The sequence below is a fragment of the Solea senegalensis genome, linkage group LG15 (assembly GCF_019176455.1).
Source record: "Solea senegalensis isolate Sse05_10M linkage group LG15, IFAPA_SoseM_1, whole genome shotgun sequence".
NCBI lineage: Eukaryota > Metazoa > Chordata > Actinopteri > Pleuronectiformes > Soleidae > Solea > Solea senegalensis.
The window spans coordinates 13349375-13370216 of record NC_058035.1 but is presented as its reverse complement, the minus strand read 5'-3'; the positions used below and the strand labels follow the sequence as shown (position 1 = coordinate 13370216).

General features: G+C 40.6%; 1 protein-coding gene across 1 annotated transcript; it reads left to right on the top strand.

Moving 5' to 3' along the window:
* The first annotated feature begins 873 nt into the window (after positions 1 to 873).
* Positions 874 to 19379, top strand: LOC122781914 (rho-related GTP-binding protein RhoQ). Its single transcript, XM_044046015.1, has 5 exons — positions 874 to 1482; positions 1826 to 1884; positions 12009 to 12173; positions 15055 to 15150; positions 17041 to 19379. Exons 1-5 carry the CDS (start codon positions 1341 to 1343, stop codon positions 17200 to 17202), a joined length of 624 nt encoding a protein of 207 aa, XP_043901950.1. The 5' UTR covers positions 874 to 1340; the 3' UTR covers positions 17203 to 19379.
* Positions 19380 to 20842: the final 1463 nt, after the last annotated feature.

Below are 20842 nucleotides of genomic sequence, written 5' to 3'. Positions count from 1 at the left end.
CTAGTCTTAGTCATACCTGGATAATACGATTCATAGTCCGATTACTCCTGCATGTATAGGCTTAGTCGAACTGGAATTGGACTTGGCGTTCTGCGTATGCAAGAAAAACTTCCTCCCCGGTCTTGGACCCGGAAGTAGAAGACGGAGTCAGGCGTACACGGCCAATAAATCGATTTTCTCTGCATGTATACTTGGATTCAAGTTGTCCGATTGCCTGTCTTAGTCGGACTATGACCTTCGCTCGGTTAAACTGTGCATGTAAACATACTGAGTGCCCTCTCATCCTCTCCTCTTATCCCTCCCTTCCCCAGGGTCAGTGATTTTTCAGAGGGCTGTGGTACCGGAGGTGACGTACTGAGGGCCGTAGTGCACAGGCCCAAGGGCTGAACTACAAAATATACCTCACTTCCTCTCCATGCCTAACCTTAAACCCTGGGGTGCTCTTTTCCCCAAAATTTAGTTTGTTTCTTGTACGTGATATAGTTTTTGTTTCTTCTTCCACTTTTCTGAGATTTCTGTCAAAAACTTCTATTGTGGTGAAAACTTTGGGACTTCTAGCTTGGGGATCGATACAATAAAATTCAAGATGACGGACTCCTTAAAGCGAGGCCCTTGCATAATGTACACATACAAGGCTCAATCTAAGGTTAAAAACCAAACAAGATTAATTTTTTTAAACGGTTGTACATTTATACAAACACACTCGTGGGCAAAAGTTCTATTGGTCTTTATATTAACAAGTTGTCCCATGGAGTTGGATAGAGGTGGATAATTCCTGTTCTCAAATATCTTCCTCTCTTCCACCAGGCGGAGTGTACTTTATACAGAGTCCCTTAGTTTCAAACCCAAACTCCGCCCTCTCCCAGTGCACCCACCTTGTTCACCAGCAGCAGCAGCAGCACACAGCAGTAGCGGTAGCAGCAGCGCTGTACACCGGGCAGTCGGAGGAGCACAGGCGTGGAGACACACCGCCGGGGAGCGGGCACCAGAGACCGGTAACGCCACGGCGGAACTTCCCGGCCGTTTCTAGGTCCTGGGGAAAGCGCGTGAAGACCGTCATCATATGACTGAAGGTTCCTCTTAGTTTTATCAGCTGTGAAACGGGAACTCCTTCAGGGCCAAATTTGGGAGTAACGTAGCCGCTGGTGGTGTGGAAGAGGAGGGGGAAAAGGATGCAGTTCCAGCTCGTCTCCGAGCGCCGCGCAGTCCGCCTCCGACGCTGCTGATGCCCGCCGCACAGGGATCACCGCCCAGCAGCAGCAGCAGCAACAGCAGGAGGGGGTCAGGACCACAAGGCGAAGGGGACTGGTAGGGATGATGAGGACGGTCAGGTCGGGATCATGGCTAACGGAACCGGTACCATAATGTTAAAATGCGTCGTGGTCGGAGACGGTGCAGTGGGCAAAACGTGTCTTTTAATGAGCTATGCCAACGACGCCTTCCCCGAGGAGTATGTGCCCACAGTCTTTGATCATTATGCAGGTATGCTTGCACTTCCTCTTTCCTTTATTTTGAGAGTGTCAAATAAAAAACCGTGAAGTGTTGAAACTGTTACTACTCTTGTGTTCTGCAATGATTTCTCGGAATAAACGACACAAAGAGAAAATGCTTGAGTGAATTCCCCCCATTTCCTCTGCTTCTTCTTCCTCCAACTGCATTGGCTTGCATCTGTTGCTATAATCAAAACCACTTGTTTGCCTGCTTCATAGCAGAGAGAGAGAGAGAGACTGGGGGACCCTGGTCCACCCTCCCTCTTCTTGCCTCCACCCCACCCTCATTCTCTGTCCTTCCTCCTCTCAACTGCTCATTTGTCATTTTCTTGCAGTGAGTGTCAACGTCGGTGGAAAGCAGTACCTGTTGGGACTATACGACACAGCTGGTCAGGTACAGTGTGTTTTGGTTTTTTTTTTCACTCTGGCCAGGTGCCAAGCATGTCAAGGACAGACACATACACGCACATACATACCGTCTCACACCTCCTGTCCCCCCGTTCTATCTCTGTCTCCGTCTCACAACGCACTCCTGGGACCAGTAACTACCCGACATTGCCTCCTTTCACGCCCACAGGCTTCACATTAACGCCAGACACTAAGCTGCAACAGGTGATGGTTTTTTTGCTCGTGGGTTTATTGCCAGAGTCTGGTGTGCCATGGACAGTTATGGCAGTGAAGGGGTTTCAATAGATGTATTATGTGGAGAACAGGGCTCCTATGTTCAGTCGTGATGTCACAGGTTTGTTAATAGGGCTGCCTAATGCCTGGGCTTTCTCTTTACAATGTGCCATTCAGTGGGCAATAGTTAAAACTGCACACACACACTCACACAGTGTTACACTTAAAGATACAGTCTAATTTTACTGATTGCTATGGTAATGATTAACTGCTCAGCGCCAGTACAGATTTAATTAAGAATGTGTTAATTAAGCAAACAACAATGTTGGGTTTTCCTTCCGTCTTTTGTGTTTTCGGATAAAGTTATTAAATACGTAATTAGCAGATTACGAAGCCGTCTCTGAGCTTCACCTTCCCCTTAGTGTTACCAAAGCTATGGTGCTGCTTTCCCGTGAGGACCGTTACTTTTCAAACTGGGCTGGAACAGAAGTATAACATCTTTTTAAAAAATCCATTCCTCTGGAACAAAACCTCTTGTCGACTTGTGGAAAACAAAATGCGTTATGACTCCTGGACAAGAAATGTGATAAAACACATGTCGGAGAGTTTCAGAGTGGGGGTGAGCCTGTGGTCATCTGTCGCATAAAACAAGTGTGTCTGTTTGTACTCATCTGAGGATGGAGAGCAGCCATTCCAAATTCTGAGTATTTTATGACCCCGCAGATGAAACTCGACAATGAAATACAGTGTTTTTCAAGCGATGTGTAACGAAGCCTGTCCGTGAAACATTTTTCCTAAAATATCTGTTAAACAGTGTTCGTATAATAGCTAACCCTGATCTGAAGCAGTGCTTCTCAACCCTTGTAACCCACCAAACCAATCAGGCTTAGGCTTGTAACTCTGTCCCTGCATTTTGATTCCCAGCTGCTCTGTTTCTGGTTGGTCTTGAACTTGCTGGCTGGTGACCCCCAGTAATGGCTGCAACCCAAAGTTTGAGATCTAGAGTGCTTGCTCAGTAACATACAGTAGTTCTTTCAGTCTCAGGACAGGAATTTGACCCAGTCGTGTCTGTCAAACAAGGTGGTAACAATGGAACGTTGCTTGAGGTTATATAAAGAAGTCTACCTGTATCCACACTTGTACAGCGCAGGTCTCAACGACTACAAGGAAATACAATCGAGGGTGAGCTCAATTGAGAGAAATTGCCACAATTGGAATGGAATGGAGTGGATGTATGCATGGAATGCTACAATAATGCAGACCCTCAAGTATAAGGGTCAAGTATAGAGCTGCAACTAACGATTATTTTCATAATCGATTAATCTATCGATTCTTTTCTTGATTAATCGTTCGGTCCTTAAAATGTCAGAAAACCTTAAATGTTGATCAGTGTTCATCAAACCTGGAAATGATGATGTTCTCAAATGTCTTTTTTTGTCCACAAACCAAACTGATTAACTTTTAATGATTTCTTTGTTATCCAGAGCAAAGAAATGACGAAAATACTCACATTTAAGAAGCTTAAACAATCGGAAATCTTTTGCTTTAATCATGAAAAAAGCTTTGAAGCGATTAATAGATTATCAAAATAGTTGTCGATTAATTTAGTAATTGATTAATAATCAATTCATTGATCAGTTGTTTCAGCTCTAGTCAAGTCTGAAGGGAACTGCGGGCATCTCGTACGCACATGCGGAAATGTGAAGTCACTCTCCACGGATGTGCTAGGGCTGTGTGATACATAAATATGACCTGGCCCTAAAACTAGGATTAACTTTGTAAGAAAGCTTATCCGTATATGAAAAAACACTGATCTACTAATAAAGTGAAATGTTTTCACTGACATTTATATTTAAATAGGTTTATTATATATTAAAATGAATCATAATCCAAAACTTTATCAAAACACTGCAGACGTTACAGTTAGTGAAAAATATGGATAAAACTGGGCAAAATGAACATTAAATACAGTTTTAAAAGACATCAAAACTGTGTAATGTTTATAATCGCACTTATAAAACCTTAAATAGGTTAGATAATAAAAGTAAGTTGGACAGAGAAAACTTGACATACGTCATGAACTGAAGCTTTAGGTTAATTTACCCTCAGTTACGGATTTTATCAGATCTTGTCCTCTTAGAAGGGGGAAAAATGCCCGAGGACAGCTGCTCTCACACCCTCACTCCACCATGTCTTAACTTCATGACAAACAAACAGCGCGATACTGCAGGCGCAGGGTGCAACGCTTATCTCGCAGGTTTTCCACACCGTGGTTATCAACGGCTGTTATCAACATAAATAAAAACCTTCCCCGTCTGGAATTTTACCGCGGTTCACCGTGACACCGGTAACCGTTACATCCTTAGTGAATCACATTTGATTCTGTTTATCTGGTTGACATTTACACAGCAGTAAATACATGACCAAGACACAAACAAAAGCGCTTTCAATGAAGACTCTTTTGTCTTCAAGCGACCAGAGAGCTGGATGTAAACATTGCACAACTCTGATTGCAAAGATAGTTTTTTTCCTTTCTTACAAATGTTTCATGAAGAAGGAAATGGATTCAACACAATTTTTACCTACAAGGACACAGCATATCAGCGTGGTGCACCTATTCTCGGCTCCTTAACCCTTTGTTTTTCCGACTCTGTTGAATAGTTAACACTTTCCCTTGGACCACATTTAACCGTGTGATGTCAGAATGAGTCACAATCTGGAATGCAAGCTGCTGAAAGGTCACCTGCACATTAAACAGCTACCTGTGGCTACCCTCTAGAATGCAGGCGGTTGAAGTGTTGCCACTCGGTTGTAAAAAGAGGAACACGACCTTATTGTCTACTCTGGTGTGTTTGATGGGGTTTATGTTTGTCGGAGGACGGTTTGTTTTTAGCTGATTCAGAGTGTCTCTGAAATGGAGAAGTTCTCCCAGATGTCTGCCGTGGCTGCTGCTGGCCGCCGAGGGTAGAGTTACTGCTCTTGAAAAATGCCCCCACCCTTCGCCCCCCCCCCAACTCGCTTGACCTCTTATGTGGAGCACAAGGCCAGCTGGTTATGTTTATAGCTTCAGCATCTGATCAAAGACCTGGCGCCCCAATGAGAGATGGGGGGAGAGAGAGAGAGAGGGAGGGAGGAAGACAGAAAGAGGAAGAGAGAAAGATGGGGGAGGTTATGGAAGGAGGAAGGGGTTAGGACTGCTCAGAAATGCCATTAACTCAGTCTTTCTTTAGTTTTACTTTCTTTTTCTCTCTCTCTCTCTCTCTCTCTCACCTTATCACGCACCTCCCTGCGTCATCCTCGCGTCTGGCCCGTCCTTCACATGTTCAATTTAGCTTCACGCTCCCTGTAACATTTATATTCCTTGCATGGCTGGAGCTCCCACAATGCTTTGCCGCTCCATAAGCATATCAGCAGCATTACAGATACATGCTGCCGCCCTGCCCTTGTCGGACGCGACTCCGCGCTGTCACAATGGTGTTACATGTCAGGCCACAGAATCAGGATGCAGCGTTTAGCTGAGTGCCTCTTTGCTTTGTCTGCGCGCTGCCACGTCGCTCCGCCAGGCACTGTACAGTATATTGGATTATTCCATATGGAATGTCTGCAAAGTCTGTTTTGCCGAATGTAATAAGGGAGCAGAGGGAAATGTCTTTACTTATTCATTCTCCTGCTCATGCTGCTCTCAAGAAAATCTCACATTGCTGCCTGAGGAGGAAACTGGAAGTGGATGCTAAGTGCTGTGGTACCATGGTAACAATTTAGGTAGGGGAACTCTGGAGTTGTGGGATCCGTGACCCGCAGTCCTGTCCACTTTGTTTTGTTGGACCGGCCCTCATCGGCTCTGGCCTTAAAATGCTCTCACACTCAACTACACAACCCTGTAATCACCTTTACCACTTCACCACTTCACCACTCACCCATTACCCCCTCACTCTTGGTACAGTCTGATGAGTCTTTCTGTGACTCAGCAACCCAGTGTGAACCATCGACAGTGCAGTGGGGATGAGAGGGTGACAGGTGGGTTTAGGGTCGAGCAGGAATTGTGTCGTTACTCAGGTGCTCAGAACTTTTAATGTGCCTCAGCTCACACTTACAGCTCCAGATTTGACACTTCTCCTTCTCCATTTTAATGTTGCAATGTTTAGAGGATGTTCAAAAATCGACACTGCTTTTAATAGGGATGCACAATATTAGATTATATATAAAAAAATTTATATATATGTAGTTTTTTTCCCTGTGCCCAACAGCAGAGGTCATGTTGTCTCTTCTGTAGTGAAATTAACATAATATTTTGCATACTCATGTCGCAGCAGATGATTCATTGAGCAAAATAAATAAATGGAAAACAAATGATAGTTGTAGAGGCCGGCAGCATAGAAGTCAAGGAGGTAGCGGCTTATTTAGCCTACTGTTGTAATCATTAGTCATATCGGCGGATCCTGGTGTGTTTGCCGATAAATCATTTTAAAGCCAATATCTGCCGATAATATGGCGCATGGAACTGGTCTCACTGAAGACACACAAACAGGCTCGCCTAATGAAATCTATTTTTGCTAAAGTCTATAATATCTTTGCCATCTGCTTTAGGAAAGTCTTTTACAACAGGAAAAATTATTTTGCTTTTTGACAACACCAACATTTTTGGGGGAATTGTTTGAGCTAGAGTGGCAACTATAACGATTATTTTCATAATCGATTAATAGTTTATTTTCACTAATAATCGATTGGTCCATAAAATGCCAGAAAATGTTTAAAAACACGTTGATCCGTGTTTATCAAACCTGGAAATGATGATGTTCTCGAATGTCTTATTTTGTCCACAAACCAAAATAATGATTTCTATATTATCTGGAGCAAAGAAACCAGAGAAAATTCACATTTTAGAAAAAATATTGTTTACATCATGAAAAAAGCTTCAAACTGATTAAGCGATTATCAAATTAGTTGACGATTAATTTAGCAATTGATTAATAATCGAGTAATTGTTTCAGCTCGAGATTTGTGACACAAACTGACCGTACGGCAGCAGACTAGCAGTTCATTAAAAACGCTGATTTTCTCTAGGAAATCTTTGGTTTGAGATAGTGAACAGTTTACAAGTATAAGAGTGTGGATTGTATTAGATGAGCCTGCAAATGTTTTGATTGACAGCCTCGGAGATGGTTGTGAGCTTGGCAAAGTCAGTCAATACACATTAATAGAGTGTTTTTGTGTTTAAGGTATGATTAATGGTCATTAATCACCTTAATGACACATTAATGGTCATTAGTCATCATTAAAGGGCGAGTAAAATAGATTTTTTTCTTCTCTTCTCACCCAGTTTTGAAAAAAAAAGAGACAAATTTAGCCTAAGATTCAGACAAAACTTTGCAAATAGAAGAGTCTATTTCTGGGTCCTGCTTTCCCATCCAGCAGCCATGTTAGATCCGCCGTCTCTGACTGTGTTGACTTAGACAGTTTATGGAGCCCCGAGGAGGAGATAGAGGAGAGATGGAGAGAGCGGTAGAAGGAGGGGGCGATGGAGAAGAGAATGACTCACTGATACCGTAGCACTCGTATGTCATGGAGTCAACAGAGACACAAAGAAGCTTGAGGACGGCGACCAAGTGAAGTCATTTCCTGATGGAAATGTATGGACAGAGTTTAGTGTTAGGATTTCATCACATACACACTGAGCCACCTTGTCTCTGTCATTCCTTTCTTCGAGGATCATAATATTTACTCTGCAGTCCTCAGTGCCTTGGAGACACTGTTATGCAATGTGTCAGTGATGTACACAAAAACCTTTTTAAAGTTGCTCCTGCTGGAAACTTCATCCCCCAAATCCCTGAAATGGCAGCACGCGTGTTAACATTTCAAACGTATGACTGAGCAGTGAAGCCATATAGGAGAATACAGTCAGCCTGCGCCTCAGTGCATCCACACACTGAATGGCTGTAGGGCAAAGTGTCAGGAGTGTACTGAGGAGAACTGTGCGAGAGGCCGAGGTGGGTCTCAGGAGCTCCACGCCTGTTTACTGTAAACTGCTGAGTGGTTTACACGAAGTTCTTTTATGTCTTGTGGTTCATTGGGGAGCTTGAGGATTCACCAGTGCAAGCAGAAGTCATAAATATAGAGTGGACTGGATCCCATGTGACTGTAAATGAGTTGTGTAACAGGTACAATTGTATCTGACAGGGCAAGTCACCATGTAATGCTATAGTGAAACAACTGCACCGCTTTTAATATTGCTACATCATTGTGATTTCAATTTCCAAAGAGACATGTTTTTTATACATTTAAACACTCATATTCTAATGTATGAGATATACTGCGATAAAATATAATCCCAGAACATTTTCAGTGTTTCCCAACCCTGCCCCTGATTCATTTCTGTGAAGCAGTGTGATCGATCACCCCCGCTGAGCGGAATCAAACGGACCTCGACGCGTCTTATCTTGCCACTAATGTAGTTACCACGAGATGAGAATCTGCAGCCTCTGTGCTCTGTGATGTAGCACGGACATGTGCTACATCCTCACTAAGGCGGCATTAACCTAATGATGTGTTTCGTATGAATATCATTTTCTGACATAATCGCAGATGAGACGGCTACAGTCTCAAACGCTGCGCATCATAGCACATCATCAAATTCCAGCACTTATGAATCAGTCCCACTCACCTATTGGCAGTGATGACCACATTTATTGGGAAATGGTTAAAAAACTGATGATAATTGTCACATCAATGCACTGATTAGTTGTTGTCAATGAGGACGTCCCTTTTAAAGTCTTTTCGGTTCACTCCCTCGATCAGCAATCGTAAATGCAACTTAATATTGTGTCATTTCTGTAAGTAGAGCTGAAACTATTTTGGGTTATCAACTATTTTGATAATTTTTTCATAATTGAACAACGTTTGTGTGATTTTCCAACTTCTTAAATGTGAGTAGAGCTGCAACTAACTATTATTTTCATAATCGATTAATCTGTCGATTATTTTTCTCGATTAATCGATTAATGGTTTGTCCACGAACCAAAATGATTGTCTTTTAATGATTTATTTGTTATCCAGAGCAAAGAAATGAAGAAAATATACATATTTAAGAAGCTTAAACAATAAGAAATCTTCAAACCAATTAATCAACTATCAAAATAGTCGTTGAGTAATTTAGTAATCGATTAATAATCGATTCATCGTTTCATCTCTAAATGTGAGTATTTTCTGGTTTATTTGCTCCACGTAACAAAGAAATCATTCAAAGTGATGGATTTTGGTTTGTGGACAAAAACAAGACATTTGAGAACTTCATAATTGCCAGGTTTGACAAACACTGATCAACATTTTTCTACATTTTATGAGAGAATAATTGATAGATTAATCGATCATGCAAATAATCGTTAGTTGCAGAGACACAAGTTGTCACAAGAGACAACGGTTTTCAAATGGTCAAATCCAGTGGCGTAGAGGCTGAGGTACTTTGACGTGTCTGAGTGAGACACTACAAAACAATGGATCCTACATTTCTCACGTTTGGTCTCTAACTCTGTGGCGGTGCATCAGCTCACTGTACAACTAAAAACCCACACGTGTGAAATGTGGTTTATGCAAATCATTTGTCTCAGCTTGCATGAAGCAGCAGGCGGTTTGTTGTCATCAGAGGTTTATCACATCAGAAAGATCCGATAGTGTCAGGTAAGCTGTCAGTTGACATCCCATCATGTGACAAACCACAACGCTCTGGCAGCACAAGGGAGTAAAAGAAAAAAAGAAAAAAGCCTTGAAGAATCACCACCACCAGTGTAGTTGTAAAATCACGTACTCATTTGGAAGTAAGAGTACGAGCAACTCATACATTTTTAAACTATATCCACTTGACCCAGATGAAGTCTGCAATAGACGACCCTGGGGTGCAGAGTGTTAATCTACTTGAATCTCATACAAAGTCGCTACGCCTTCAATTAATTTCACAGGCAACAAAAGGTGACACACTCGACTCGCTGTTGTTTGGAGAATCTTTCATAATCATTTCAGTTTAATCCATTTGTGTGAGGAGGCCAAGTCTCTAGGGTCGGTACTGAGCTGTGTGTGTGTGTTTGGCAGTGAAAGACTCTCTGTCCTCTTGCAATCTTGTCCTCTGGCACAGTGGGATGTTGTGTCTAATTTGCTTTGATTTCAGCAAAGTGCACAATCATTTGTTTCACGACACGAGAGAGAGACTGAATCACTCCCGAGTCTGAGTCATGTCTAATCGCTGGAGATTGAGATTAATAGATTTGCTGTGTCTTCAAGCTCGCCCGCAAGAAAGCCATGTGTCATGTGAAGAAGAAGTGATGAATATTTATATGCGTGCAAGTCCGAGACTCTTTCAAAGGGGTTTATCTTTGGTGGGGGACAAGGCGGCATTTGATCGGGTGCACAAAGGGCAGCCTTGGTTTGTGAATTATCCATTTACGCCACACAAATATCAGAGATGGCACTGTGTCAGTTTTTCTTTTTTTTTTTCTTAGAGACTTGTGGTGATGCCTTGTGCTTAGCTTGCCTTAAAGGACTGCAGATGTTAAAGCTGCGGTGCGTAACTTGAGATGACTTCTGTTATTGTTGATGTCATTATTGGGCCTCTGTTTGGTCTTACGGCGCTTTTCCACTGTATAGTTCTAGCACGACTCGGCTCTACTCTGGTACCTGGTGCTTTTATTATCTGCTGTGGCGAGGTTCCAAATGAGCTGAGCCGATGCTAAATTGTGACGTTGACAGACTGCTGGTCACTGATTGGTTTTTAAAAAGAATGAAAAGTCCTGAAAACATGCGTTAATCTCCAACATTTAGCAAGGAAATGTCAAAAATCTCAATATTTAACTGCTGTATTTTAATTCAGTCACTGACAGTCTGCGCTCACTAAACTTCTTAATGAACTGATTCTAATTCAGTACACTGAAAAATAACTGCTTTACAAGTCACTAGTTTGTGTGTGTCACATATAAAACAAAGTCACGGCAGTTTCATGCAGCCTTGCTATGATGACTCCACCCTCGTTGAGGAGGTACCTGGTATCCAAACCGTGTAGAGTAGAGCTGTGCCGAGCCGAGTCCCGCCACGCTACAACTGTATAGATTAAAAGCACCATAAGGGAACAGAAACCAAGCAATACTATCAGATTCCTCTGAAGGAGCGTTTGTGCGATGCTGAATGAGCAGATGAATTCACTTCTGAAACTTTTTTGTGGAAACCTCTTTGTGTTTTCACTCCAGCAGCACCCAATCTTTATTTGTCGCCACCACCACAACAATATTAACATTAGTGATTAGTGGAATTAATGGATTCACACCTCTCCCGACTCTTTTTTTCTCCCGCTCTTCTTCTCTCGTGCAAACACACACACACACACACACATACAGAGTCACCAGGTTGTCCAAGATATGGATTGGATATTTTCAGTAAAAATATACAAAGAAATGTTTATTTTGTCCATCTCGCCCAGACCTATGTCTGTCTCTCTTGACATACAACATCACTTCCTGTGTGGCACGGGCGATACGAGAACAAAACACTGCTACACTGTGAACTCATTTGACAACGATTTGAATGAAACAGACATTAGTTTATATTTAAATGTTACACTCTTCAGTTCGATGTGTTTACTAAACAATAACCATATTGTCATACAATGGTCCGCATCGTTTGAATGAAACAGCAGAGGTGCGATCTACTGTGAGCGCAGCGTAGCCGCGCAGACAGTTCAAGTCTGTCTGCATTTGGAACTCATTTTCTTTAATAAGCTTTAATAATTCATGAATAATAATTTCTCATACGTTAGATAAAGGAAATGAGTTAAGTCCCTGCACTGTCCCTCTCTATACTGACCTCACATCTTCTCATGAACCCACGGTTAACCATTGGTGTCCCATTCTCTTGCAGGAGGACTACGACCGCCTGAGGCCGCTGTCCTACCCAATGACCGATGTCTTCCTCATTTGCTTCTCTGTGGTCAATCCTGCCAGTTTCCAGAATGTGCGAGAGGAATGGGTGCCTGAGTTGCAGGAATATGCACCCAGTGTTCCGTACCTGCTCATTGGCACCCAGGTTAGTCCCTGAAACACTGTTAATGCCACAGAATTTTGTAAAATTATAATATCATAATAGATCAGTTTGTTAAATTCTAACACAAATGCAATGAAATTCGTTAAATCCAAGAAGAAGAATCCAATTAAACCCTGAGGGGCATTAGCATTAAAATAAACAAAAGACATAAAATGTCAATTTTCAGTAAAATCTTGCTCTCTTGTCCATAAACTCTCAGTTGGCTCATCGTGATTGATGCAGGGTTCCCATGGGTCCTTGAAATCCTTGAAAGTTTGTGAATTGAAAAATGTTTTCTCGTAGAGTTGGAATTACTAGTGGAGTGGTGGACCCTATGCACTGTCTCTCTGATTCCCTGCAGCACAATGAGAGGGCAAATGACGTGATGCCTGGCAAATTCCAAGATCTCAGAAAATTCCAGCTTGCCCCAAAGATCCCAAGGACAATCACTTGGCCAGATGCACATCAGTAAAAGTGGACACCATGGACGAAGCAGCTCTTACAAAAGTTGCCCTCCCATCTTAAGGATGGTCCTTGAATTTGTGCAAATTGGTCCCAAAAAAGTCCTTGAAACGTCCTTGAATTTGATGTCCACCAAGGTGTGGGAACCCTGTTGATACAGCCAGCGAAACCAACGCTGAAAAGAAAGTAGAATCTAGCCATGTTTATCTTCTGTTACTTTATTACTATTTTATTAGTGTTCTTTTACTTCAATGGACAAAGTAATCATGTGACACCAACACCAACAGACTAACTGGACTTGAAGCTTGACTTCAATGTTTGCTCTTGTATGACATGACCACAAACAATGTGGAATGGGAAGACATATATGGAAAAAGTCACGGGTATTGACACATAAGACATATGATGGGATTCATATGATTGATTTGAAGTGCCTCAATTACACGCCGCCTCCTCATGAGCCGTTGGTCTTCAGGCTGGAAGAGTTTGAGAAATGAAGAGTGAATCTGACTTGGGTATGTGGTTCATTAAGGGTAAGAAAAAAGCCTGAGAATTTTAGGACAGGATACAGTAATTGTCCTTTTACAACTGTTTTTTTTGGTGTGGTTATTTATATATATATATATGTATATATATATATATATATATTTTTTTTTTTAAATTGCAATTTCTCAAGGAAGGTTCGGAGTGCATCTTTTTACCATTTACTGCAGGGACAAACATTGGCAGTTTTAAGTACAGTATTAGTAGCAACAGCAGCTGGTAACTGATATTTAATCTTGCTTTAGTGTTTTTGGCTTCTTTGGGGGCAGTGGAACAAGCTGATAATAAAAGCTGACTCATGATCACCTCACCAAGTTGTAATGCTTTATGCGTAAGTTAACAGTTGCCTATTTTTCTTTACTTTTCTGTCATATCTCCTCGCCGTGCTGTAGCAAAGTGCAAAAAGGGTATCGACACAAATTGTTATTTTATCATTATGTTATTGAAAAAGACTTAACGTCATTAGCCTTTAAATGCACAATAACAAAAGAGATGATGTCAGAAAGCAGCAGTGTGGGATCATGGGAATTCTCATCTGGTTTCTCTGTGCATGTGTGTGAGTAAAGCGGGTGATGTCATTAAATGGTGACCTAAATGCAACGGTCAGCAACATTGAATCGGAATAATAATAATAATAACAATAATAATAATACATTTGTTGGTGCCTTTCTTGACACTCAAGTACACAACTTAACATTTGTATTTTAACTTATAATATGTTATTATTATTATTATTATTATTATTATTACAACAATAATAAATGTTACCTATTATATATTTCAGTTAAATGTTATTAAACCATTATTTAACCTATGCAAAGATGCCTGTCATCTTTAATGGACAGATCACTGAATTTGTTTGATGAGAGATTACTTTAATCTTCTTTTCTTGAGCCTTAAAAGCAGCAGCAAATGCTGCTTTTCCCTCTTAAAAATCAGAGCTTTGTGGTCTGTGTTCCCTGGAAACCAAAAGCCTGCGCAGCCATGGCTCTGTGGTGTTGAGGAGGATGTAGTGGGTGTCTGATTTATCTTGCATGAGCTTGATGTTTGCTGCTCTTTTATTTGCTCCTGTCATAACTAACGCACACACACACACAAATCACAGCAGTTAAGGTAAGGGTTAATTAAGACTGCTCCCTGTGCACACACATTATTACTGAAACAGTGATGTTGTGTGTTGGTGCCGTGAAGGAACCTTGTGTGTGGTAAAATGGTTTTGCACAAGAACAGGAAGTGTGGATCAACGTGTCTTTGTTTCAAAGACAACACTGTCAGTTACACGGTTCTTTGACTCAACTATTTGAGGACTATTTTTATAATCATAAACTCAGAGAAATGCTGTAATTACTGATTCTATGTCAACAAATCAGTTTGAGTGTTTTTTTCAGTAATTAAATCAAGTTTTCTGGTTTTTAGCTCCTTAAAAGTTGATATTTTCTGGTTTCTTGACTCCGTATAACAAAGAAATCCCTTAAACTGAGAGATCGATATAAGATCGATATAATGTTCATGCATTGGTCAAACATATATTGAGACTATTCCTAATCTTCTGATTCTATTTTCTGTCATAAAAAGGTTCAAATCGACCAATCGCTTGTTTTTTCAAAGGCTACTCAGGAGTAAAAAATAATCAATCTTTAATTTCCTGCCATTTATTGGGGCAATTATCAATATGGACTGATGAGAAAGACCTTTATGAAGTTTTTGGACATAATTGTCCAGCCTTAGTTTCGTTCCACCTTGACGAATCCTGCATATTTCTGTTTTCTGAACAAAGCGAAACATTTGAAAATTCCAAATTGATTGTACAGTGTGTTGCATCAATGTACAGATTGTAATAATCATGAATTAAAATAGTAGTATCTTGTGTGTCTTTCAGATTGACCTTCGTGATGACCCCAAGACCATTGCCAAACTGAATGACATGAAAGAGAAGCCAATAGCTACAGAGCAAGGACAGAAACTGGCAAAGGAGGTTTGTATGTATGTGTGTGTGTGTGTGTGTGTGTGTGTGTGTGTGTGTGTGTGTGTGACTGCAGCAGTGAAGTCATGGTGAAAGAGAGGAGAAGCCTCTGCTGCAGCATCGAGGTGTCACGTCCAGTTAGCTCCCTGTGAGTTGTCTCTGTAGGAATGTGACTTTCTACAGTGAAATTCTCCGAATCAGACATCTGCACATTCTTTGCCTGGAAATCAAGCCGGGAATAAACATGTTCTGGGTCGGCATGGATGTCCAGCAGAGGCCGGGACGGGACGTTGCAAACATCAAAATGTGGCCTATGATTAATGATTCCTATCAGACAGAAACCAAGAATATGTCAAGCCTTACAGTACAGTCTGAATTCATTTGGAAACAGTGTATCCGTGCTGTTTTGACAACAAAGAATAGGTTTTAAATTGAGTGCTTTTCATGATGTTTAAGGCTACAAGGGTCTAATCGATAAATTCCTTACATTGATTTTACTCCACGAGGTACGATTACAACATGCAACAAATGGCTTCCTACGTTGCAGCAATGACACTCCAATATTAGCTCTGCTCACTCGTCATCAGCAGCTAAAGTTACTTCATAATATCAACCGCAGCCAAAGCAAATAGGCTACTGCTAACCACATACAAACACAGCAGGTTCCAGAGACACACTCACTGTCTGACCGTGCAACTGCTTAGCCTCTGAGAAGCACGTTTGGTACATCATGAGGCTCTTAAAGTCCACTATAAACAAGTCATTTTGTTTACCTGTGGCAGGTTGGTCTTTATGTTATTATTCTAGCTCTGTTTAGAAGCATTTATCTGTTCAAACTGCTTTTGAGCGGGACATCTGTGAAACCTTTTGCGGACGCTTCTTTGTACTTTGAGTAATACTCCAACCTGGTGCAGTCGTCTCGCTTTACTAGCGCAATGTTGCTGTTACCACATCTGTCTTGACATAAAATCAATCACTTCCTGTGTGTAGTGCAGGAACGTTGCTGGGCAACACGAGATCTAAGCACGGCTACACTGAGAAACACAGAGACAGGGTTTCTGCAGGATCTTAAAAAGTCTAAAATGATAATAATCTGAATTATAGGCCTTTTAAAAACGAACTTTTATTGAGTTATAAAGTTTGGTTGCTCTTATTTCACTTATTGTAACATAACAACGGAACAAACATGGAACCAATAACTACTAATATGTATCGGCGCACACCCAACACAAGCAGTCTGGCAACGTGAGTATTGGATTAGACATTTCCATGGTTTTCAAGCCAGTTGAAAACCAGTTTCAGGCCCGCTGCACCTAATGTAAGAGGATGCTACAGCATGGGACGTTGGGAATAAAAGCATCACTGTCGAACACAAAGCGGCTGTAAAAAGCCAACAGCAAACGCTCAACATCAGCCATTATTGTTCCACATTGGGAGCTGGAGCATAGAAGTAAATCCTCCGGTTAGCAACAACAGCGCACACACACAACCACACACACCACATGCACAGTGAAGGCACTAGCTGTACGTTTTTTTTTGAGGTGACTTGTTACTCTAAGAGTTCTGTGTAGTTATGTTCATTCTATGTTAATTTTATTTTCCTTTATCTGCTTCATACTTTTTTTTGGCTGGTCTGGACATAGAATTGCATTCACAATGGTCTTAAAAAGTCTTTAATTTGACTTATTGAAAGGCTTGATCAGCATTGTGTGAACTACTTTGACAATGGACATGTGTTTGTATTTAAATGTTATGCACAATAGTTTAGTAGAATGCCAAATTCACTGCAAGGATGTTCATTAGAGAGCTGTAGATTGGCACATATTGAAATGATGACCAATCATTAACATTTTAGATCTGTTGTATTCGTCATTGATGTTGTGTCCCTTGTTTTGTCGTCAGATTGGTGCATGTTGTTACGTTGAATGTTCAGCACTGACCCAGAAGGGCCTGAAGACGGTGTTTGATGAGGCTATCATTGCCATCTTGACTCCCAAGAGAATGAAGGGAACCCTGAAGAGAAGACTGGGACCTCGCTGCATTAACTGCTGTCTGATCACGTGATGCATAAATCCAGAGATCGGTCAGCAGCCAACCCATAAACCAAACCAAGACTGAAGGCAAACAGAACAAACAGAAGTGAAATGCACAGACAGCAGTTTGAGACAAAAAAATGTGACTGAAATTGGCAAAAAAAACAAAACAAACAAGAGCTACTTTTAGCTGCAATGCTCTTGAAAGGCCATATGTTTCTCTCCTGCTGTCCATCACTGGGGTTGAGGATGCAGTTTACTACCAAAGGAGCACAAAACCCAAGTCACTCTCTTCTTCGTAAAGACTTTTTGCCTAAGAGTACCTTCTTTTATAGCCATTTTTAATCTTTTTTCCTGTACAAAATTGTTGTATGCTGTCATACAAAAAAAAAAAATATCAATGGCTATTCAGTTTTAATAGAAATGCTACATTTATGGAGTTCATATAAGTTCTATGGTTTTGAAAGATAGAGATATGTGTGTCCAAATTAAGGAGAAGAAAACAAAAAACAAAACAGCAGCTGATTAATAAGGAGTTGCTAGTTTAATGTGACACTGTGACGGAGCCCACGGCGTACTGTTTCTCTGGACACACAGGCCCAGTATCCTCTTTGATTTCTATCTTGCTACAGAAGCCTTGTTGGCCCACAAAGACTGTCTACAACTGTGAGAACCTGCAGATGAAACATGCAATGCTTGGCATAGTGTATGTAGGTGGTAACACAAATCGATAGTGAAATTCAGATTTTGGACCTAGAACTGTATTATTTTCAAAGTTTGGAAGTCTTGTGTTGTTTGCCTTATGATAAAAAACAAAACCCCATGATTTTATAGTGTGGCATGCCAAAACATACTGTAAAATAGGTCTGGGGTTGAGGGCCTCCATTTTTACAATGTATATTATCCAGAGTTTATGCTTCTGTATCTCTAAAACAGGTCATCCAGACTGTGCAAAATTTTATTTTGTCTACAAATAGCTCACCTATTTTAACCTTTTTGATTTGAAAGAATGTGTTCTCATTTTTATCACGTTTCAAGTTTTTTCCAAAGCGCCAAGAAGAGAGACATGTCATTTTTAGAAGTGAAACGGATTCATATCCAACATCCAAAGAATCAAATGCACATAATGTTTTTCATCAGACGCTTGCTGAAGTCACCCCGAGACAACATGCACAACGTGAAGCACAGTTACACCACTCGATCTCCCAAACACAGCAAAGCACGTTCCTCTGCTTTTCTTTTACAAACCAGCCCCAGTCTCCTTTTGAAAAGGACTGATTGAAGCACAGAATATGCACACTGGTTTATGTAACAGCACATTTTCTAATCATCTCATCTCCCCAATCCTGTTACAACGCCTCCTTATACCTGCCAAATGTGAACTTTTCAACAACAAAAAAAGGAAAATACGCCGATTTTTAAGTCAAAAATTGCGAGGGCTTTCTGTCACTTGCACCCACTGTGTGTAGATACAAATTTACTGTGGTAATATTGTCAGTCTTTAGTGGACATTTACACATAAACGATAGCTTTCAGTAAATATTCACGCTCATTTTGATCTGACACTTGTAGTTTGATATTGAAATACCATAGAATAGTATCACAATGCCAATGACTTAAGTTCTAAAGACATAGCATTTATGTAACTTGTCTATGGAAATAACATTAGTTTGACCTGCACCCATGCACTGAACACACAGGTCAGCCAATATTTGCGTTGTTAGGTCACAGAAATAGAGATGATATGTGAAATATGCTAAGATATCAGTGAAGCCTCCAACAATTTAATGCAACAAAGTTTCCAGGCATACATAACTCGAGCTGAGGATGGAACATTTTCTTTCATTCCACACACATATATCTGCTCCTCTTGTTTTTGTGCATTTTTTAAAGGTGACGTTGATTAAAGGTGCCAACTCTTGCTTCGTGTTACTCTTCTGTTTAAAATCAGACCTTGATGACTGAAAAAGCTTTAATGTAAACGGTGCTCCTTTTCTTCTCTGTCCCAGCCTGCAGTGCATACCAGTCTTTTTTGAGCAGAGCAGTGAATTGCAGGGTGAACAGCCTTCTCTCTTAAAACTATTTTGCTTGCTTATGTTTTGTGAAAAGGTCCAGCCTCAGGATCCAGGACCGAAGTGCCACAGCCACCAATGCATTCTCCTGTTATTGCTCCTCTCTTCTCAATAAATGTGTTTACTGTGCATAATATGTCAGCTTGGAGGGTTTAACTTGTGTGTGTGTGTGTGTGTGTGTGTGTGCTGTTAAATGAAGTGAAATACACATCTGCAGTGTTTATTCCTGGACATTTGTGTTTATAATGGTTCAGAAAGCAGGTCAGCGGAATTTTAGAAAGAATAAGTTGATTTATACTGTATAGGTTTTGATTTGCTCTCAGAAACGATTATTTTGTGATTCTCTTTCAAATACCTCTACTTTTTTTACGGGAGTGTTGTGGAGCATCAGCGCCACTTGCTGGCTGACATATGGCTGATAATGTCCTTTACCTTCAAGTTTAAACTCTGACATCAGAGAGCACTCCCACTGTTCAGTGACGTTTCTCCAAAATGGATAATTGGGCCAATGTTTGGATGTGACGTGCATGAACTCAGAAAACAAACAAGAAAGTCAGAAAGGGTTTTATTGGGTTGTATATTTTGACAATATTTTAAAAACTGCTGGAATTACAATCAAATATAGCACTAAACGACACAGTATAGATTCAATGTTCATGAGCATAAAATATTGCACAGCATATTACTTTATAGCATTTAACAGGTTTTTTTAAAAAGGTGTCAAATAGTAAAAATGTACAATTCTACGTTATTAAATGTAATGCTTCGAATGTTTCACATTATTTGTATGTGTATGCACTTTTTTTGCAAATGTGGAGGATGTTTTTCAAATTAATTTGAATTGAATTAGGTTTGTACAAATCCACATTTGTGAGAGATGTCACTGCACCATATGCACTTTTATTTAAAACTATGTGTAAACCTATAGCAAAGGTGTAAGTTAAGAGTCAAGAGTTAAAAGTCACGCAGCTTCTATCGCCACTGCCACTCCAGCTGGCCCCAGTGCGTCTTTTATGGCTGATGCGATCTGTTTGTTTGTTTTTTCATCTCAAGTTTCAACTGCACTTGAGATTCTTCTGTGCACTGTGAACACTGTGTCTAGTGCAGTTTACAAAAAAAGAAGAAGCACTAACACACATCTTACTGAAACCTGATGTGACATTTCCTTTTCTTGGCGTGGGGAAGCCAGCAGAACAAAGACGTAATGTTGCCCATGTGATATCAATTGTAGCACCACTTCAGATAAGTCTTTGTCATACTGGTGCTTCATGGATTAATTAGACCTTATTAACTCATTCTCCACAGCTTTGGGTCGTGTGTGTTCTTTTTGTTACTAGGAAATCTTTTTCCCCCTTTTGAAGAACTTAGGCCTCTAATTCTCAGGATAAGAGAGACCAGATTACATTGTATTGAAAGGAGAGTATCATCTTGCTTCACTGATTAACTCTATATACTCGGAGCCCTGGGTTTTAACTTTTAATTCTAAGTGTAATCTGTAACTCTGCTTTATTATTTTTACATGTAAGTACATCCAAGATAAAACAAGCAATGAATCTGAAAATGTTTGACTAAAAAAAGAAACAATTTTGCAACCATTTT

What these genes read in the sequence shown, in the direction of transcription:
- LOC122781914 (XM_044046015.1), top strand. Translation starts at nt 1,341, where the DNA reads ATGGCTAACGGAACCGGTACCATAATGTTAAAATGCGTCGTGGTCGGA. An exon ending in ACCTGCTCATTGGCACCCAG is followed by an intron (nt 12,174 to 15,054) that starts GTTAGTCCCTGA and finishes TGTGTCTTTCAG; the next exon opens with ATTGACCTTCGTGATGACCC. An exon ending in GACAGAAACTGGCAAAGGAG is followed by an intron (nt 15,151 to 17,040) that starts GTTTGTATGTAT and finishes TTTTGTCGTCAG; the next exon opens with ATTGGTGCATGTTGTTACGT.